The 19,620-nt window shown below is 37.4% G+C and overlaps 1 protein-coding gene across 6 annotated transcripts in view; it reads right to left on the bottom strand.

Moving 5' to 3' along the window:
- HEATR5B (HEAT repeat containing 5B) overlaps positions 1–19,620 on the bottom strand; it is a 62,003-nt gene that overhangs the window by 24,504 nt on the left and 17,879 nt on the right. For all 6 annotated transcript variants that reach the window (XM_052805387.1, XM_052805391.1, XM_052805386.1 and 3 more), the window contains exons 15-24: positions 19,182–19,345; positions 16,360–16,535; positions 15,314–15,419; positions 13,364–13,554; positions 11,618–11,777; positions 8,636–8,825; positions 7,105–7,274; positions 4,623–4,767; positions 3,506–3,745; positions 1,399–1,650 (exon numbers count right to left, since the gene is read on the bottom strand). In XM_052805387.1, the coding sequence (XP_052661347.1) occupies positions 1,399–1,650; positions 3,506–3,745; positions 4,623–4,767; positions 7,105–7,274; positions 8,636–8,825; positions 11,618–11,777; positions 13,364–13,554; positions 15,314–15,419; positions 16,360–16,535; positions 19,182–19,345 (1,794 nt within the window). The remainder of the gene's footprint in view (positions 1–1,398; positions 1,651–3,505; positions 3,746–4,622; positions 4,768–7,104; positions 7,275–8,635; positions 8,826–11,617; positions 11,778–13,363; positions 13,555–15,313; positions 15,420–16,359; positions 16,536–19,181; positions 19,346–19,620) is intronic.

Raw genomic sequence — 19,620 nt, 5'->3', positions numbered from 1 at the left:
AAAACATAATATCCAGGGTGACTAACAAAACCCACAAATTATGAAAGCTCTACATATATTCAAGTCTCAAGGCAAAAAAGAAAAGTTTATTTTGTAGCTGAAACTTTTTGGAGGCATGTCAGTAGAGACAGACTGGAAATTACTTAAAAACTACGAAGTGGTAAAGTCTGCACTTACTTTTTCAGACCGTCGCAGCTGTTAGTAAAATTTAAATATTTTGGAAGTTGAAGTTGGGGGGTAGAAGTTTGCTGAGTTTTCCTTTTTACAATGATACCAAACACATCAAGTTCACTTTAAATAAATTCAGAGATGTAAATTCTCAGGATTATTATATGCAATCCTCTGCAGCATCCTATAAGCAGCAGTTATTTCATGATGTTATCTATAATACAACACCATCTCAAAATAAAAGTTTCTCAAAACTCTTCCCTCTTAGTCTTCAAACAGTGACCTCAGCCTCAAATCAAGTCAGAAACAAGATCTCACAAAACCAATGCACAGTGCAGGAACCAGACTGCATCAAAGCAACACAAGGAAAGACTTGATAAATCTCCATATCATAACAGACACCCTCAACAACACAGACACTAAAATCCATTAATCCCCTGCATTCTAGGATGCTCATGATATTCATCCTACATGCACAGAGTCCTCATGAGCACTACATGGGTGAAAACAAACAATCACTATGCACCAGAAACAATACAAATGGGCAACTCAAGAACAGAAATCTCCCAACATCTGTTAACATTTTTTCACAGAACAACTATCTCATCTCTAACCTCTCAATTTTGATCCTCTAACTCATAAAAGTACCTTCAAAACATGAGCTTTAAAACTAACATTCATCACTCTGACAGATACCAAAAGAATGAACTTTATAAAGCAGCTGTGTCCATGTCTTATTATAACTCCCTCCCACGCCCCTCTCTCCGCAACCAATGCCACATCAATAATTACCTGGCCTTATCTCTTTCTTTTTTCGTAGCATCCCTTCAGTCTGGAGATGCCAAAATAATCTCTGAAGTCTAATTCATTGCTATCATTATGTTAAATTCAGAAACTGTTCCCAGCTCACCCTTAGCTAGAAGATACTGCTTCTATTTCAGACTGGAGAAAAGGGTTGCAAATCTAAGGGTTTTTTTTCCCAAGCAGATCAGCCTGTCAGAATTTATATTCTCCGGCAAACCTCATTCTTTGTGTTCATAGTATGGTAACTACAGTGGTTATACAACTACAGTTTTATTGACTTTTGCTGGCCATTTCCTTTGTTTTTAACCATTCAAGTGAAAGGGTAACTGCTTATATTTTTTTCTTAGTTGTGTAACCTTAAGCTGTAAAAAGGTGTCAAAAATAAAATAAAAAAATAAAACCAAAAAATGCACATTCTGTAATTACTTTTTGGGTTTTTAAGTCTGGCTGAACGAGCCAGTGCCAGATCAAAGTGCGCCTTGTTCGCATTCTCACACAGCATGATAACTCGGCACAGACAGTCTGCTGCAAACACACGAGTTGCCCAGCGAGGTGCTACAGAAGGCTTGGATTTATCCTCTTCGCCCAAGGTGGTAAACATTGTATCGTCGTCCATCTCATCCTTCTTCTCGGATTCTTCATCCTTCCCTCCTCCCAAGGGAGCAGCAGTGCTCATGTCTATAACAGTGAACAATCAAAAAAAAAAAAAAAAAAATCCCACTTTTGCAATCCACAGAAGACAGCTAAGGACATATTCAAGCCTTTCCTTACACTCTGATTCAAAACAAACTGATACTTCTGTTGAAACAACAACATTTGAAAAATGTCGAAAGGCATAGGAATATCAGTAAACAAAATGTTTTTCACCTCTACTCTGGGCTATATTACCCTTTATTTAGCTTAAATGATATGAAATAAATTCCTGTACCATTAATTCTCCACAGATACCAACTACAACTGCATCCCACATCTAAACTTCTCAGCTGTGAAAATTAATCTATTAAATTGCCAATAAACAGGGTAAGGAGATTACCAGGCTCAGAACCAAAAAAAGCTTAGCTTTTAACTATTCAGCTCCTGTTTCAAGTAAAAGCTAGAGTGCATGTTAAACAAACAAAACTAAGAAGTTCCATGCCATGGGACAGATACACAACCAAGTAGGCAGTTTATGGCACCCACAAATGTGCTTAACATTCAAAAAATTCTTTTCTCTAAGTGTGGCTGTGAGACTTCATTTCAGAAAATAAAATTACCTCAGGTATCACATTAAAAAAAAAACCAAAATCCAAACAGGGACAAAAACCAGCTCATCAAACATGCATATACACTTCTACTATTCAGAAATGAGAACATAAAATCTCAGTGACGAGGTCTAAATTACCAAAATGCCAAGATACTGACAAAAATTACTCTGGCAATAATTAGAGGAAAATGAGAAGAAGTTATTGCAAGGGTAACCTAACCCGCCCCAACTAAGGCATGCTTCTTAGAAAGTCTAAATTTAAGCAGCTGAAGAGCCAAGGCATTCAATAAAGAAAGAAAGAGGCTATGGCAAATCAAACACGGATGACGTCAATTCACAAGAAGAGTGTTTTCAGAAGGCATCCAGGACCTTATGTGCTTAAAAAGCAAACCAGATTTTGTTCATATGCCAGTTAGCTGGATCAAAGGAGTTCAACATGAAGTTGCTGGCTTAAAATACAGCTGAGAGAATTTTATTTAAATATGGTTCTCTCAGACTTTATTTCACCTACTAATAAATAAATAAGAGATTGGACAACCATGTTAAAAACTTTAAAACCCATCCCACATGAAATAAGAAAAGGACATGCCAACTTCAAACTCGGGAAACGAGGTCTTTCTCACTGGGCAGATATATGGTAACTACATTGCATAAAGAAATCATTGGTAGCATGACCCATCAGTAGACATAAGCTGGCAACATTTAGAAAGAGCTTCAGGATGAACTCACAGTATGCCAATAAACAAGTATAAATGCAAGGGAAATGAGCAGAATCTGCATCACAACCATCCTATAAGCTGAAAAACAGGAATAAGGTCTCTGAGGACAAGATCTGTGCAAACAAGTCTGCAAAGCTGAACAACAAGTAAAAGTTTCATCACCGTGGTAACCCATCATCACATCAGTAACTCACAAAACCTCACAAAAGAAAGGTCAGAGTGTGTACAGCACCCCTCTTTCTGTATGGTCCTGATGTATAAAGCCTAAAAAGAATATGAGTGCTTTCACTAAGATACTAAAATGTCAGAGTAATAATCACACTGCTTCTCTGCTGGAAATGCTACTTTAAGGCGGCTAACTTTCTAATCTTAAAAGCAATATTCTAAAACTTAACATAACATTGATGATTTCTTCTTTCTAAGGAAGTTTTAATGCACTATAATCAAAGTTCTATATATAATATAAGCTACATCTTAACTAGGATAAAAGACTAGCTCCAAACAAATATTGCCAGAAGATGCTAATCCTAAGGACGTACTGTCGTTTATGTGAACACTAGAGAACACTTACCACTGGAAGCTGCAAGGACATCCTTACAAAGCATTAGCCAGTGAGAAAGGTTTTCTACTGCCAGCGATGAAAGCATATGTCCCAGAGTATCGTGGATATCTGAGCACAACTTCCGATCAGTCTCCCGATCCAACATGCCAAAAAGGACACCTTCGAGGCCTGTCTCTGTTATATTAACCCCCTGATGCCGGGAATGAGCATCTCGCCGAGAACCAGCTCCTGGTGCGAAAGGATTAATATCTGCAAAGCGATAAGGAGAAATCTTTTCTGAAATAACTAACTCAGTTTTAGAATTTGGAATAACAGACTAGAATTGGACATTGTGTATTTGTGTATGTACAGTTCAGGCAATGATACACCAAGATGTTACTGAATTTCTTCTGAATTAACACCAGAAAGATTTTAATACAGCAATTCATGTAATTTATTTTCTTCAAGGCAAGTAACACCTCCTAGTATTACTAAAAAAACAAAAAAACCCAAACCAAACCTCTCTCTCTTCAAGGTACATACCCCATGAATTTGTAAAAACCCCTAATAGTACTGGACTCTAAAGAATCTTTCCAGAGACAGACTTAACTCATGTGATTTAATACGAATAAGATCACGATTCTGTGTTTTTATGAAGACTGTGCTTATCAACACTGTTGAGCCTCCTGTTTTCAGAATAAAATGATACATGTAAGAATTGAACCAACCAGCAAAGTCCACAGGCTTTGCAGACGTGCTGCTAACAGAATATAACACAACCAGGTATCTCAATCAAAGAGCATACAATTAAGTTAATTTTCAAAAGAGCAAGACCTAAAGTACCAGAAAAACCGTAAAATGTTTCCACTGCAGATACACTGTGCTCCCTATCTGATTGCCAGTCTTAATGGGGCAGAGAATTTTAAGTCCGAACTTTACAAAAAGCTAAATGACAAGTGAAATTCAAGAGGTAAGCAGGGGTGTGGACAGAAGTTATTGAAGCTGGAAGGGACAGTTTTAGGGTTTTTTTCTGTTGTTGTTGGGGGGGTGTGGGTTTTTTTCTCCCCCTCTCTGAAAGCAAACCACATATAAACACACATATGTGTTCTCAACTGTTACAAAAAGGCCACATGAAAGAAATACTTACTGATGCCACTGTTTTCTTTGTCTCCAGCATTTTTTGCTAAGCTCATGGCATATTCACACACTTCTGCTGCTTCCCTCTGAGCAAGCTGTCGTAAACATGCAACTGCAGCCCGGCGAAGCAGCAAGTGGGAACTGCACAAATGAACCTAAAAATCAGAACCATTACAGGTGAGTGAACTGCTGCACCCCCACATCAATAAATCAGTGCTGCTAAGGACTAACAGCATTCTACTTTTCAATTATATGCCCATGTGTGAGCTGCTGGGTACCAAGCTCTTTACTAGATCTTGAAAGTTCAGAAGTAAGCACTTTTTATAATGTAAGAATATGAAAATAAAGCTGATATATACAGAGCTGACAGCTGTTATCTGGTTAAAGAGATAAGAGCTTAAATATTGCAACTATTATGCCAGTGTGATTTAGACTAATTATACTTTCCAATCTGTTACACTCTTCAGTACTACTCAACCTCATATTCTGCTATAGCTGTAAATCACATTCTTTTAAACAAAAAGCCATCATCAGATGCACCACACATGACAGCTATCATAAAAACTTCTATTTCAAACTTGTAACAGAATTTATAGCGCAAGTTTTTATAGGTGCGTCTCAGTAAGACAGCTTTAGCTTTCTTTGCTAACCAACACTGGCTTCTAATTCCTTTTGGATCACCTCAAGTACAAGCAAATATTTTTCTTATAGAAGAATTGTGCATGGTCCCTATTTTCCTGAGAAGTAGCTGCACAGAGAACTGTATGTTTTTCCACAGTGGAAGAGTTCTCTTTAAGGAACTCTGATTCTTTATTTACCCTGGGGAATTTGTTTTTAATAAACCAAATACACATTTGCTTTCTTGGTATTAGGTTATTATGTGGATGGAAATTGCTTTCCTAAATGAAAGGGTTGTATAGTTTATAAAGCACTTTAACAGTAGATCTTTGTTCCTTATATGAATATACAAGATTTTAGTCCTGAAAAAAACCCCAGACTTTAAAGAACCTCTAAATATCACAGTGAGGTTGTTTTAATGGAACTAAAACATGTAACATTTGGGGGATTTAATTAATGGAAAGAGTATTCCCCGTTTTAAGTTACAAAGCAAACAACTAGTGGTTATGAAGGCAATGCAGGAAGAAGAAATGAAACTACATTGTGGAACTGGGTGGTTTGATTTTGATACCTGGCATTAATTCATTAATTCCATTCAAAAGTGAGTTAGAAAGCAATGAAGAGTTTGCTAATGGGGCAGATAAGGCAGACCTTGCCTACAAATCTATGTATTTGCAGTATAAAAAAATACACAAGAGAATTCAGAGGAAAACTTATCAAACTAAGTATGACTTGGAAATAAGGAATATGAAAAAAAGAGAAGGAAAATAGCTTTTGTTTAGCAGAGGACCATAAAGAAACAGGAAAGAGACAGCAGAAAACCCTGGGAAAAGTTTTCGAAACAGCACTAGTCATTCCTGTATGAACTTCATTGTCTGTAATATTAACCACTAGTACTTACAGAGTAAATGGCTATAGGGATTATTTGTCATGTTGTACATTGTATTCATACAAAAGGGTCTACCTACTTTTGGGTACGTTGCACCCCTCTCAGGCAAAATTTTGTGAAAGGACAAGCGACAGATTCTGGGAACACACTGCACTCTCAGGAGTGCTCCGCCAGGGGTGAGGAGCAAGGGTCAGTGCGGAGGGGGAAGCATGTAACAATGAGAGGATGCCCTAGGGAAAGTCTGGATTGCAGATTAACAAAAAGGTCCACTGTTGACATAAGTAGGATTGCACTCCTTCAGGTAACAGAGAACCACCAGTTCCACAAAGAACGACACAAAGAACTTTGCAAAACATCCAACAGACGTTAGGGAGAAGCTCTTCAAATTTCTCAGTATCGAACTGCTGAACTCTCTAAAAAATAATTTTAAAAATAGTAATAATAGAACCCCACCCACCCACAGACAACACCTTTCCTCTTAGTCATATTTGGTATGTTTTGGGTTCCAGCCTCTGCCTCACTTCCAGGCTTAAGCCAGGACTTGCTGACAGAACACTAATGGAGGGAGAAAGCAACGCTAACAGCAGCAGCACAAGAATTTGAATGTCAGCATCTACTATGCTGACAGTGGTAAAATAAATCCAGAATCTCCTGCCTTCCCCAACTCATTTCCTTCTGTGCATGCAATCAGTTGGAGGAAACAGAGCATTTCAGCATCTTTTTACTCAGTCATATTATATATAAATGCTTGCTCTCTTGTGCTCTCTAGGGTGAAAGAGAATCAGACCCTATGACTTCAATTTGGGCAGTGTTCCGAAAAGATGTAAAATGGCTTGGGGACAGACATCCTTTTATTGCACTCCAGTGTTTTTGCAAATGTGACTTGCTTATTACACATGGGTATCCTTGCTAAGTACTTCTCCTGTCCTCTGCTAAGCATGTACATAAAACTTTGAGGAACAAAAGGGATGCATTTTGTACTCACACAAAGACTGGGAACCAGACTGGACAGGTTGACATGCCGTGGTGCAAACATATGAAGCTGTTGAAGGCAGGATATGGCAGCTGCCTGAACAAGCGAGTCTGAATGGTCTTGTGTGATTGCACATCCCACCAAACAGGAAGAACGGATTGTTGAAATTGTAGCTCCGTTACCTAATGAGGTAATAAGATACCCTTAACACAGCAAAATCTTTGTATGACAATGGTAGACTTTAAACCTTTGAGAAACAAGAATTCTTAATGCTTTAAAATTCACATATTTACATTCAACTTTTCTGAATTCCTACCGCAAATTAGTATCTACACAACTTCACAGAAACATTACAGTGTTCCAGTACTTCTTTTTTAGCTCAGTTAAACAATGTCCTGTCCAAATGAAATTTTGGATCAATGATCTTAAGTCAGAAATATTTTGAGAGTATCTTCCCAGGACATGAAACCACTAAAACTATCTGAGTTTAAATTTTGAAAGTCTCTTTCATTCTATACATGTGGGCAACATTTCATGGACAGAACCATTTCCTAAAATATCAAATAACACTTAAGCTAGCATACACATACGCAGGTGGTTTTAGTTAGCTCCATTAGATGAGTTGCACCACACTAATAGGACAAGCATTCAAAAGAACAGTATTTAATTTGAAAAATAATCCCATTCTGTATTTTAAGAATTAAACTGCATCAGGTTTATAAAAAATCTTGAATTGCAGAAAAATGTAACCTGCAGAAGACATTCTACATAAGTTGTTTATTTAAAAAGTTAATGACACTCCAGATCAAAAGGTTAACACACAGCAAGCAGATACGCAAGTTCAATTAAACCATCTAGAAATTTTTCATAACTAGAAACTTAAGTCCAGTTATTTAGAGCTAAAACTTCACTAGTGGCTGTCCCGCTGGCACTGCATCAAAGACCATCCTATAAATATTACTAAAAATCCCAGTTAGACAAAGTTACAAATCTGTGGTTTTGCCATCTGAGACACAGAATCTTAGATACAGTGTTTGGCATGACAAGATCTTATTCTCTACAGTAGTAAGGTACAGTGATCTAAAAGTATGAAGAATGAGTGGCAATGAGTTATAGTTCACAGTATTATCAATTATGTCAACTTAAGCTCTTGCCATCAGTTAAAAATAAAATCACCATGTGTTGAAAAAGTGGAGGAAAAATCTTGCCTCTTGCCCCACCTATACACAAAAATATACACAGCAAATAACGCAGCAAGAGTGTTTTTCATCTTTTACCTACCACGCAAATTTGCCATTAGCCAGAACACCATACATCACTGCAACTCCTTTATACAAATCTCAAACTGCAGACAAAAAAGCCCCAAATAGTCATAAGTAAGTTCAGAAGTGAGGTTGCTTGCAGGACTGTAACTGAACTTGTCAACATCCCTCCCCTGCCTGCAACTGCAACAAACAAAAATGTATTTTCTTCCATTTAAGATTGCAATGTATTATCTTTATACAAGTTAGATTTTTTGTTTGCTCTTCAAATTCCCACTAACCTTGCAGCTCAGGCCCAACAGTAGTTATTATAGCTCCAAGACATCGGCCTAAGCATTGATGTACTTCCGTATGTGATGGTGGAACAGTTAAGAGCAGAGTAAGAACTAGAGAAAGCGTTGGCTCCACATAGCCACGGTACATTGGTCCACTAGAATCTACTATCAGGGCAAGTGAATGGAGAGACCAGGTCTATCAAAAAAACAAAGGAATATTTTTCAGTAATACATTCAGGAAATTTAAACAATTTTGTATGCAGACTGAGCCTAGATCTGTATGTCCTTGCTTAAACATGTCTAGTTAGCCACTCTGACTCCAGAAGTGTTTCAAGGGTCTCAGAATCTCAGGCAATCACCTGGGAGTTCAAATATCTCTAGCATAGTCTTTGGCTATCAGCAGTTTTGGGGATAATGGAGATGAAGATGACAAAGAATTTGAGCAGAAAATGGTTAGGCACTTTGAGGAAGAAGAATACAAACACAAACACCACACCCACTTTAAAAAAAAGGAAAAAAGAAGAGTGACTCTTAAGATAGGAGAAAGAGAGAATCATTCCACCGTAAAACTGGATGTAGAGTCTGAAATGGGCAGTTGACAAAGTCCTTAGTGAGGAGTGCCTTTGACATTCCAGTAGAAACTGATTTTCATGACAAGTTGAAAGGTTCACATGCATGTTCTAATTAATTTTCTTATTAGATGGTGCAAGAGAAGAAAGCAGTGATGTTCAAAGGCAGTGTACTACAGGATGAGGAAAAAAAAAAAAGGTGAAAGATCAACCTATTTCAGTTGCAAGATAAGTAAATAACAAAAGAGCAAAATAATTTATTGTAATTGTCAAAGCAAGAAGTGGGCAAGTGGACAGTCTTTTTGGTCACTGATGTTTTGTAGGAAATGAATTCCCCTGACAGACCTGAAAGCATTAACTGTCTCTCCATAATATCTTACTAAATTATCTTATTTCAGAATCTTCTTCCATTAAATGAATGATGCAATTGCACTGAAAAGACTAAGTTAAAAGAATATTACAGTTAAAAGCTGGACTCTTAGGAATGAGCTGGAAAACCTGCCTTTAAAACTGCTCTTTTTTAATCCTCTCTGATTCAACCCAAAAACATTAGCACTAGCAATCACGTAACTACTTCTACAGTCCTAACAACATGGTAGCACATTACAGCTTACCCTGTCATTCCTGCAAATTTCCATTACTGCTATTCCCATAGAGTTTCTGTGTATCCACACTGATCTGGTGAGGGATGAGGTTGCAAAGCTTAGCTTTTCACAGTGGCCTGGTGTTGTATTCTCAATAGAAAATAAGGTAGGTATGCAAGTTCCACCTAGGCTTCCCCTTTATACTTCATATTTTATTCATAGAGCAGTAACCCTTTCCATTTTGTTTTTTAACTGAATGGTACACAATTATATGCCTCAAAATTACTTAGTCATATGTGAAATAAGTTACACATGCAAACTGAACTTTGTCTTACCTTAAATCAACTAAGGAAATTTAAGAGACTTTGAATCGTATTTATAGATTATTATTTTTTAAACATTATCTCCAAACAAAACTAGGCTTTTTTTCTCAAGTGATAAGTGCGAATCTTTTATTATTTTTTTTATTGCCCTGAGGAAAAGAAATAAGAGGATACTCTAGTACATGTTCTATCAAGGTAACAATTTAAACCAAGGTGCAAGTATGATTCTGTACAGTTACTGGGGCTTCAGCTTCTCAATCTGTGGGTATAAAGTGCCCCTACTCATGGGGGGCACACAACTTCCTGCTACTAAAACATAATAGTCAGTCACTATTCCAGATAATTGTTTCCTTGCAGTAACTTGTGAAAAGAATGACAAAAAATTACCTGTTATATCATGCAATTACACCATAATCTTTGAAGAACAGTAATTACAGACAAGACACTTGCTTTTACTCAAAAAAGGTTTGGTGTGTCCCCCCCGCCTTCTGAAGTAATTCTTTTATTCTAGTGCTTTGATAGATTTCATTGCTGGATTAAAAAAAAAAAAAAAAATCAGCACTTTTCCCTCTAATATTCAACTTCTTACTGTAAAGACAGATGGTACTGGTCCATCTAGCCCTCTCTTCTCCTTACAGCAGCAGCCACAAACATGCTTAAGGGAGAGTAAAGACATACCAAAACAACGACCCCTCAAATTTCTCCTGGGAGAGTAAAGACAGCATATTTCCCCAAATTTCAAGTATCTTCAACTTAGGCAACTTTCTGAACTGTGCAGTGTGTATACATATTCAGCAACTCTAAAGGCAATGCTCTTTCAGCAGCGTGTTTAGTCCCCTTTTTACTCTACCAGCAACTTTTAGCAGTCAAGTTGTCCTCATGAGACATGACATCTCTATAGTCCATAGTGGATAGAAACCCCTCCCCGCCTTTGCCTTGTCTTGGACTTGGCCCCTAACTGCAGCCTAGCTTGCAACACATTTTTGTTGGCATAATACAACCCCCCAAAGATGATGTACTGCCATACTGTGTTCACAGTATCGCATATACAGAAATTACTTGGCAAAGAAAACTACTGCTGATTGCCTGAAACTCCAGTAACTGATCACATGTTAACCATTAGCCAGTTATTAAAAACTTTAGTTTAGGCAGCTAAGGTACACCTAACACACTGTGCTTTACAATTACAGTCAGTTAGGAATATGCCCACAGTGAATTACTCTGGCTCAGCTGACAAGCAGACACTTGTCCATCTGAATTAACGTGACCACTTCCAACTGCCTCCCTAACTAACAGTAAGGTTACATTTTAATTGCAGTACATATTTGGGATTCTGTATTGTAAGAGTTTAGAAGGAAAGTTCCGCTTTCTTCACGCCCCCTGGCATATCCTACATCCATATGATTTGGCTTACATGTGACAATCTCTATTAAAGAACATCTGAACAGGTAATTTAATTTTCAATTTTAATCCTGAACATTTTAAAGTAGTTTTGTGGTGACTGTTTTTTACCTGGACTTCAGGAGAGGTTCCATCTTGTGCCAAAGCCAAGAGAATACTGACACTAGTTTTCAGATGCTGTCCAGAACCTATTCCACCAACATACCGATGGAGACAGCCCAGAGCCAAAGAATGGCCCGTTCTTGATACAACATCTCGAGCAGATTTTAACCTATCAATGTTTAAATAAAAGGAAATCATGTAATTCACTAAGTTTGTTACAAAGAACCCTTCAAGTACCAGAACAGTTCAAACAACTAACAGAATTTTGCAGGCCACCTCACAAGATCTTGAGAAGCCTTAACAACAAAAGCAAAAATAAGGTACTTAATCCATATTGCTATTACACTAGATTACATATAAGGCAAGTGAAAAAAAAAAAAAAAAGATACTTTAAGTTGTTTTTTTATTTAGTTGTTTTCTTTCTTCCTGGTCAGAACTTGACATTTTAGATGAAGAAGAGTTTTGGAAGTGAAAGAATATAGGAAAATTTTCTAGTGTTTACCCATCTTTCACAGCAGGCTAATTTAATAATCAGAAAAGTCACTGCTAGACCACTGCCGTGCAAAGGAATCAAGATGGAAAAATGACAACACATACTGAGAAATGACACAGAAATCCACAGCTATGTCTTCCACCGCAAAGTCAACTGCATAACTTTTTAATACAGCTGTTTTCTTCTACAGCTGAGTTCTATGAGTTTTCCAATAAAGCTTTTTTTTTTTTTAAAAAGTGTTTTATTAATGAAACTAAACCACAATGAATAGCATTCTGAATGACCTAGTTGTATAAAGTAGTGACTTGTTGAGTATTTGCCATAATACTTCTACTTCCAAATGCACATCACACAGTAACTTTTTAATTAAAACCTTTTCAGGGAGGTGGAGAAGAGAGAGAAAAGAAAGATATCCTAATTAGAACAAAGAAAGATTTTTTTTTTCTGGTTGTTCGTATATCAGAGGCAAGCATGCTCTTACCGATTAGTTAACAACAAAGTAAATGCAAATCTCAAATATAAAAAAAATTACTTGACAGTGTCAACAGATTGGCAACCATTAACAACTTGAATCCTAGGTAAGAAACCAAGGAAACAGTCCCAGTAATTGAAATTCAAGGAAAGATAGTAAAGATGATGTACTTTATTACAAGATGAAATGATGTGAAAAATTGAATTACCCAGAGGTAGGAGAGCTGGACTGAGGCTATGTGCATACAGCCTGGCCAGCCAAAAACATGGGCTGCAGCCCTGAGGCAGATGCATTCTGATTCACAGATAGGCTGCTGTCTTAAATTTAAGCCAAAAATTGGGAAACTGTTATATCTACCAGACATCTTTCTAAAGACCTGAGATTAACAACGGAATATGGAAAAAAATTACGGGCCAGTAGACAAGTTAAATCAATATGTAAAGAGGATGTCTTGATGAAACAGAACCACTATCACACAATTCATATTACAGACATACTTAATGTAAGCTGCATTTATCTATCTGAAGCAGTTTAGTCACCTTCAAGTAACTCATCAAAAACTATTCATTGGTATCAATTCACATTCCAAGTAGTTTAACAACTCAGCTTTTATTCCTGAAAGAATCACATGAAATAAATCAAAAAGAAAAGACTGAGAAGGTTTGTTGGATCTACATAACCACAGCAATCAACCATGAAGAGAGGAGAATAATCGATATGGTATTTAGTAATCTTCCAAACTACATTAAATTATATTTTTATTTCCTTTTCTGAATCAAAACCAACTTACTTATCAAAACTGTATTGAGCCATTCTAGCAATGAAAGAGGCTTCTCCAACCACTTGAGCCATTCTGCCAAGAGCTTCACCTGCTGCACATCTCAAAATAGGGTTAGGATTATCAAGGGCACCCATTACCAGCGTCAGAGCAGATTTGCGGACTTCTTCTGGTCCTAACGTGCTTTTATTCTCAGCTAAACCCTACATGAAAAAAAAAAAGAAAAAAACATTCCAAAGCAAGGGAGAAAGGGAAGATATAAGAGCAATTTTACTATATTTGAGATCTTCAGTTAAAAATTATGTACTTTTGTTTAAATTTGTGGTCATTTATCCTAAAATATACTGGTTGAAAATATTTAAAACTGAAAATCAACAACATACTCAGTCTTATATTTGCCAACACTCTATGTCACATACAGGAAGACCTGTTGCACTAGTCTTTTTTATCAAATGCATTACAGTGCTACACGCACCCTAGTGCTACTGAATCTGAACTAGGTTTACACAGGATACCCCAGAAAAAAAGAGAAGCTTTAAAATCTAATGGCAACATCTCTTTATGTCAGAAAGGAAAACCACAGCTGAGTTATGTTTCTGCAAGAATCACTTAATCAAAGACATTTTAGGTACATGAAAATATTTTTTTCTTAATAATCACTTCTTTGCAAACATTTACACAGCCTGCTATATGGACATTCTACAGAACAGTATAACTAAACACAGCTTCTGCAGCTTCTTTGGTTCCAATATTTCATTAATAGTACATCACCTTTCACTACAACTTTCAAGAAGCCTTTTACTTTGGAAAAAATTATCAGACACGTGAAGTACAAACACTGCATGTATTATAGAGGAAGAAGTTGATGGCTCTACCACAGATTCTCATTTTCTGTTCTGAAATCCTCATTTCAGCACAATTTTAACAATTCTTTGGCCATTTGGCATGGCATGGGAAATTCCAGGCATTGGTCTCAGAATCTACTTTTCAACTTGTAGCGATATGATTCACGTTTCTAAGAACAACGCAAAGAAGAGAGGTGCTGTTTTGCCCATCATCCAAGGACATGGAACCCTGGTAACAATTAGCTTGAATGAGGCAGCCATTTTTTGTACGGCAAAAGTCAGACAAGAAGAAACTCATCTAATCTTTAATTACAGGCTGGCAGTTCTACAAGGGTAGCTTCCTCAGTGCACAGGACTTAGTTGCTCTGAAGAGGAACAAGGATGACAATGATAGATGTTGTCCAATGGATTCATGAATTGGAAACTATATAAAACAGCATCAGGAAAAAACTAGAAATGCCTTAAGAAATTTTACTAGTAGAAGGAAAATCCTACACTCTTAAGACACCATTCTAACAAAGCCATGAGGCAATGCAAGTCACTGAAACCAAGTATTTCTCAGGAATATTATTTGTGACTTGCTGTCTAGCTTCCTGACTTGATGGCATGAGGTTGGATTTCCAAGTGTAGACAGAGAACACAGAGCTGTAACTGAGGTCAATGGGACTGGACATAAGCATCTAGAATTCTATGCAATACTAGAGAGTCTTAAGAAGGAAAAATTAAGACATCCAAAACAGAAACCCAAATCTATTTTTGTTTTTATTTCCATGAGCCTCATCTGTACAATACTCTATGACACATTTTTGAGTATATATGGCAAAGTACTTAAATCCATGAGTACAGTGCAAATAAAACTGTATGATTGAAAAAGAAAAAAAAAGTCTGAATACTAATAGAATGCTGACTACATGAGCCTCATCTGTTCTCTGTACTGATACATGCAGACAAGAGCTCATGCTAATATCTGAAAAAATTTCAATTTTGTTATTTTCAAACTTTTGAATGTTTAAGTGGTAACTTTAGTAATGTTGTTCTAACAGCCTTTTGTATTGAATACAAATCAATGAATCAAACTGCTGAACTTTGGCATCCATTACAAGTTTACAAGTTTTACCTTCAAGGCACTAAGAACAGCAGTAAAGATATTAAGTTGCACAGCTTGCTGGCGAACACCTTTAGCCTGCTTGACACATTCAGCGAAGTGATCCAACATCTGTAATCTAAAACAAAGGAAAGAATGTAATTTAAGTGATATTCTTTTGAAATACAAACTAAAACACAGCTGTTAAAAAACCGCACACAACGAAAGGGCCTTTTAAGTTCAGTCACAGAATTTACACTTCAGGGGCTGCAGAAGGTATTCACTTTAGGTAGAAAGGGTAGAGTCACTCTGAATGTCCCTCTGCTGGTTCTTTTAGCTCATCCACAAATGTTTACTATTCCCTTTGAAGAAAACACCACCAAGAGGAAGTGAGTCTTCAGATATATTTGGCTGTATAACTAGAAAGCTATGAGGACAAGAGTAGAAAAATACTGTCTCTCCACTACCATTCAAAATAGTGTTACCCTCCATATTCCATATTTGAAATGCGTCTTAGAGAAGCCTTCATTCTGTGCTCAGTGACAAATTAGCTAAACTGAATGACAGAAGTAGTCCTGACAACTCATAACTCTGCAAAGGTAATGTGGAACACAAAGGAAAATAAGACGAATTCCATTCACTCTTTCTCATCATGCATAAAATCATTTGCTGAGTATAAACCAAATGGTCTTACTCGTGGAAGCCAAATGAAATTCAAAGGATGCCATTGCTATGTTTTCAAGGCTGATTTGAAGTTAGTTGCAATGGATATTTTTGCAGGAAATTTTGGTTGCAGGAGACATTAGTATTGTTAAATACAGTAAGAGGAGAGAAGAACATAGTCTCCACCTCTGAACCCTCATCTTCAAAACTGATAAAACTGAGGAAATCACCTTATTTCTGAACTGAGTACACACATTCTGGAATCATGAGACACAAAGAACACCAAATACTGAACTTGGAATTTAAAAACACTTGATATTGAAGTAGATTCTTATTTCAAGAAAAAAAATCAAAACATAATACTAACCAGAGAACAAGACATTAGACTCTGAAATTGAACACTGATATAAACTGACCTATGTTTGTAAGAGACATGAGGAAAAACCACACCAAAGAGAGCCACAGATGCATCGATGACAGATACTCCTAAAGGAAGGGGACCGGGTACAGCTTCACCAGCAGGGATGCGTAGATAAATAGAAGATGGATCATGTTCCAAAGCACCACTTCCAGATGCACTGTTTGGCTGAAGCTGCAAAACGCCACATAATATAAACACCTCTGAATATATGTTCACACACAAAATTTGGAACTAGAGATAACCAAAACACATAAGGAAGCATCTGTCCTGGTTTCAGCTGGGATAGTTAATTGTCTTCCTAGTAGCTGGTACAATGCTATGTTTTAGAGTTCAGTATGTGAAGAATGTTGATAACGCTGATGTTTTCAGTTGTTGCTAAGTAATGTTCAGTCTGAAGTCAAGGATTTTTTCAGTTTCTCATGCCCAGCCAGCGAGAAAGCTGGAGGGACACAAGAAGTTGGCACAGGACAGAGCCAGGGCAGCTCACCCAAACTGGCCAACGGGGTATTCCACACCATGCGACGCTGCATCTAGTGTATAAACTGGGGGGGGGGGGGGGGGGGGGGGTGAGGGCAGGGGATCGCTCGGGGACTAGCTGGTTGTCGATCGGCAGGTGGTGAGCAATTGCACTGCGCATCGTTTGTACATTCCAATCCTTTTCCAATCCTTTTATTATTGCTGTTGTCATTTTATTAGTGCTATCATTATCATTATTAGTTTCTTCTTTTCTGTTCTATTAAACCGTTCTTATCTCAACCCACGAGTTTTACTTCTTTTCCCGATTTTCTCCCCCATCCCACTGCGGGGGGGGGGAAGTGAGCAAGCAGCTGCGTGGTGCTTAGTTGCTGGCTGGGGTTAAACCATGACAGTATCTTAGAACAACAACAAAGCTTACAAACACCTGAATGCAACTATGGTGTCCCCATGCATATGAACACTAGCATTTACAGGGACAGCTAAATTCCTGAGGGCCAAAGCAGTTAACAGCTGGATAAATGCATAAACTATCACTCCTGGTAGTAAGAGATGGAAGTTAGAGAAAAGCAGATTAATTCTGGTACGAATAGTAGCTTCTGAATCACTGACTACGAACTGACATTTCAGAAAAAAGGTAATTCATTCACTCTCTGAGCATTGAGTTACAATAAAGTATACTAAACAATCAGTTTTGGCTGTAGTGATTTCCTTCACAGAAGGATTTAGAAACAGTACTAAAATTACTAACATTCCTATCATCATGAAAATACTTCCTAACTATCATTCTTTCAGGAAACACAATTATACAATCATCTATTTTCTCTGAAGAAAACTTATTTTCATAACTTGTTAATTATTTAATCATGAAATAAAATTAGAATTGAGTAGCTCTGTATTCTTAAAAGGCCAGAAAACAGAGCAAACATCTGCTGAAACCTCTATATCACTAAAAAAATAAAATGTGACCAAGCACAAGAGAATCCTGTGAGGCACTGCAGGGCCTCAGTTACCAACACTGACACTTTTACCGGTTAGAGGTTAAAAAAAAAGGGGGGGGCAGGGGGGAGGAAGGGGCACGGGGAGAGGAGTGTCCCAGAAAGCTCTGTGGATTGAAGACTGAACTGGAAGTCTACTATGTCCACCACAACAAACAAGGGAAGTTTATAAAACCCTTTTTTCACTTTGACATGCTGATCTTTCCTCCGAAACAACAGTTTCCCCTTGGGTTCTCACACTTGGTATCAGTCTTGGGTTTTGGATCTGCTCAGTCAAGACAGCTGCCTTCTGAGAAACCTTGCCATTATTAGATAGGCCGTGGCAAAGAGGCATTTTCAGCTCCCGCCTTCTTCTTACACCAAGACATTTCTGAGAAGCTAAGTTGCAAAGTTTATGATGGCACAGTTCAGCAAGTGCTCAGAACAGACAGCTGTCTAGGGAATACAGTTCACTGAGAAATCAAAAATTAGAACAGAATTCTGAAGACAGAAATAGGTTGGTGCGTATACCCAGATGGACAAACATTTTTTCTCCATGTCATTAAATCCTGAAATATATGAGGGTAAAAGGCTTGAAAAGAGGCAGCCAGCCCCTTCCTAGTCATCACAAATTAGGAAAGAGAAGAGAAGGCTATTAACAGATAGTTTCCTAAACTATTTAACATTAACAAATTGTTCCCTATGCTACATTTCTTCTAAAGGGCCATATGAAAAATGATTAACTGGATCAACATTACCAGTTGATCTGAAAAATTTTACTAAGAGACACCCCTACACTCAGCAATACTTGCTTGCTTTTTTAAAATTTTTTATTCCTGTTTCAAAGATTCACCTTTTTTAGAAATGCAGCAAATTCCTTATAATGCCAAACAAAGCTGTGTCAACACTTCCAAATGAAATGTCGGATTTCATACTACACCTATAAAACCATTTTGCTATAACACCATTTGCAATACTGGGGGGTTTTTTTACAGCAGTTTCATTATAAAACATTTTAAGTGGAACTTACATTACTCCTGGTTCAAAAAAATATATAAGAGAACAACTGCTAGACTAGGAAGATCGGGGGGGGGAGGCAGGCAGGGAGTGTTGTTTTATTTTAAAGAAATTAGGTTAGTTCACCAACCACAACCATATGAGTAGGGTTATGCAATTTGTATCTCAGCTGTAGGCAGTTTTTAATCAAAACAGTACACTGTAGATAGAAGGACTTACATCTAACAAACCTCTGAAATAAGACTAAAAACAAGGCATGAAGCTTCAGTTTTAAAAGGCTTCTCCCCCCCCCCCCCATCACACAGACAGATAGTGCAGATAATTCATTATTCTTCTAGCTTTTTATTACCTGGTCTTCAATTGACTTATGATCCGTTTCCTGCAGCCAAGAGCCAAGAAGAACACTATCATCATAATGACAAAGAGATCTTAGGAGTGATGTGGTTGTATTAGCAGAGTTGTCTGTCAAAGTAAATTCTGCTACCAACTCTCGAAGAAGTGCATTAAATGATCCTAAAAGTATGGACATTAAAAAGAATCATTGCTGCTTCTTACCCAAAACAGTTCAGCTAGCGACCAGAAGTTACAAATCAAAGCATAAACCATTACCTTGATTTTACACGTACCAAACACACAGAGAAGTAAACCTGACAAGACTAGAGTTGAGAGCAAGGCTTCAAACAGAACCCTGGGCTCCCAATTCCCAAATCAGTGTTCTAAACAACAGACTGGGCCATCCCTTCCCGATGACAATCCAGATTTTGCAAAAATTTGCTCATCCACATGAT

The sequence above is a fragment of the Harpia harpyja genome, chromosome 13 (genome assembly GCF_026419915.1).
Source record: "Harpia harpyja isolate bHarHar1 chromosome 13, bHarHar1 primary haplotype, whole genome shotgun sequence".
In the NCBI taxonomy this organism is placed as follows: Eukaryota; Metazoa; Chordata; class Aves; order Accipitriformes; family Accipitridae; genus Harpia; species Harpia harpyja.
The sequence above is the reverse complement of the archived record's forward strand: the minus strand, read 5'-3'. Positions and strand labels throughout refer to the sequence as shown.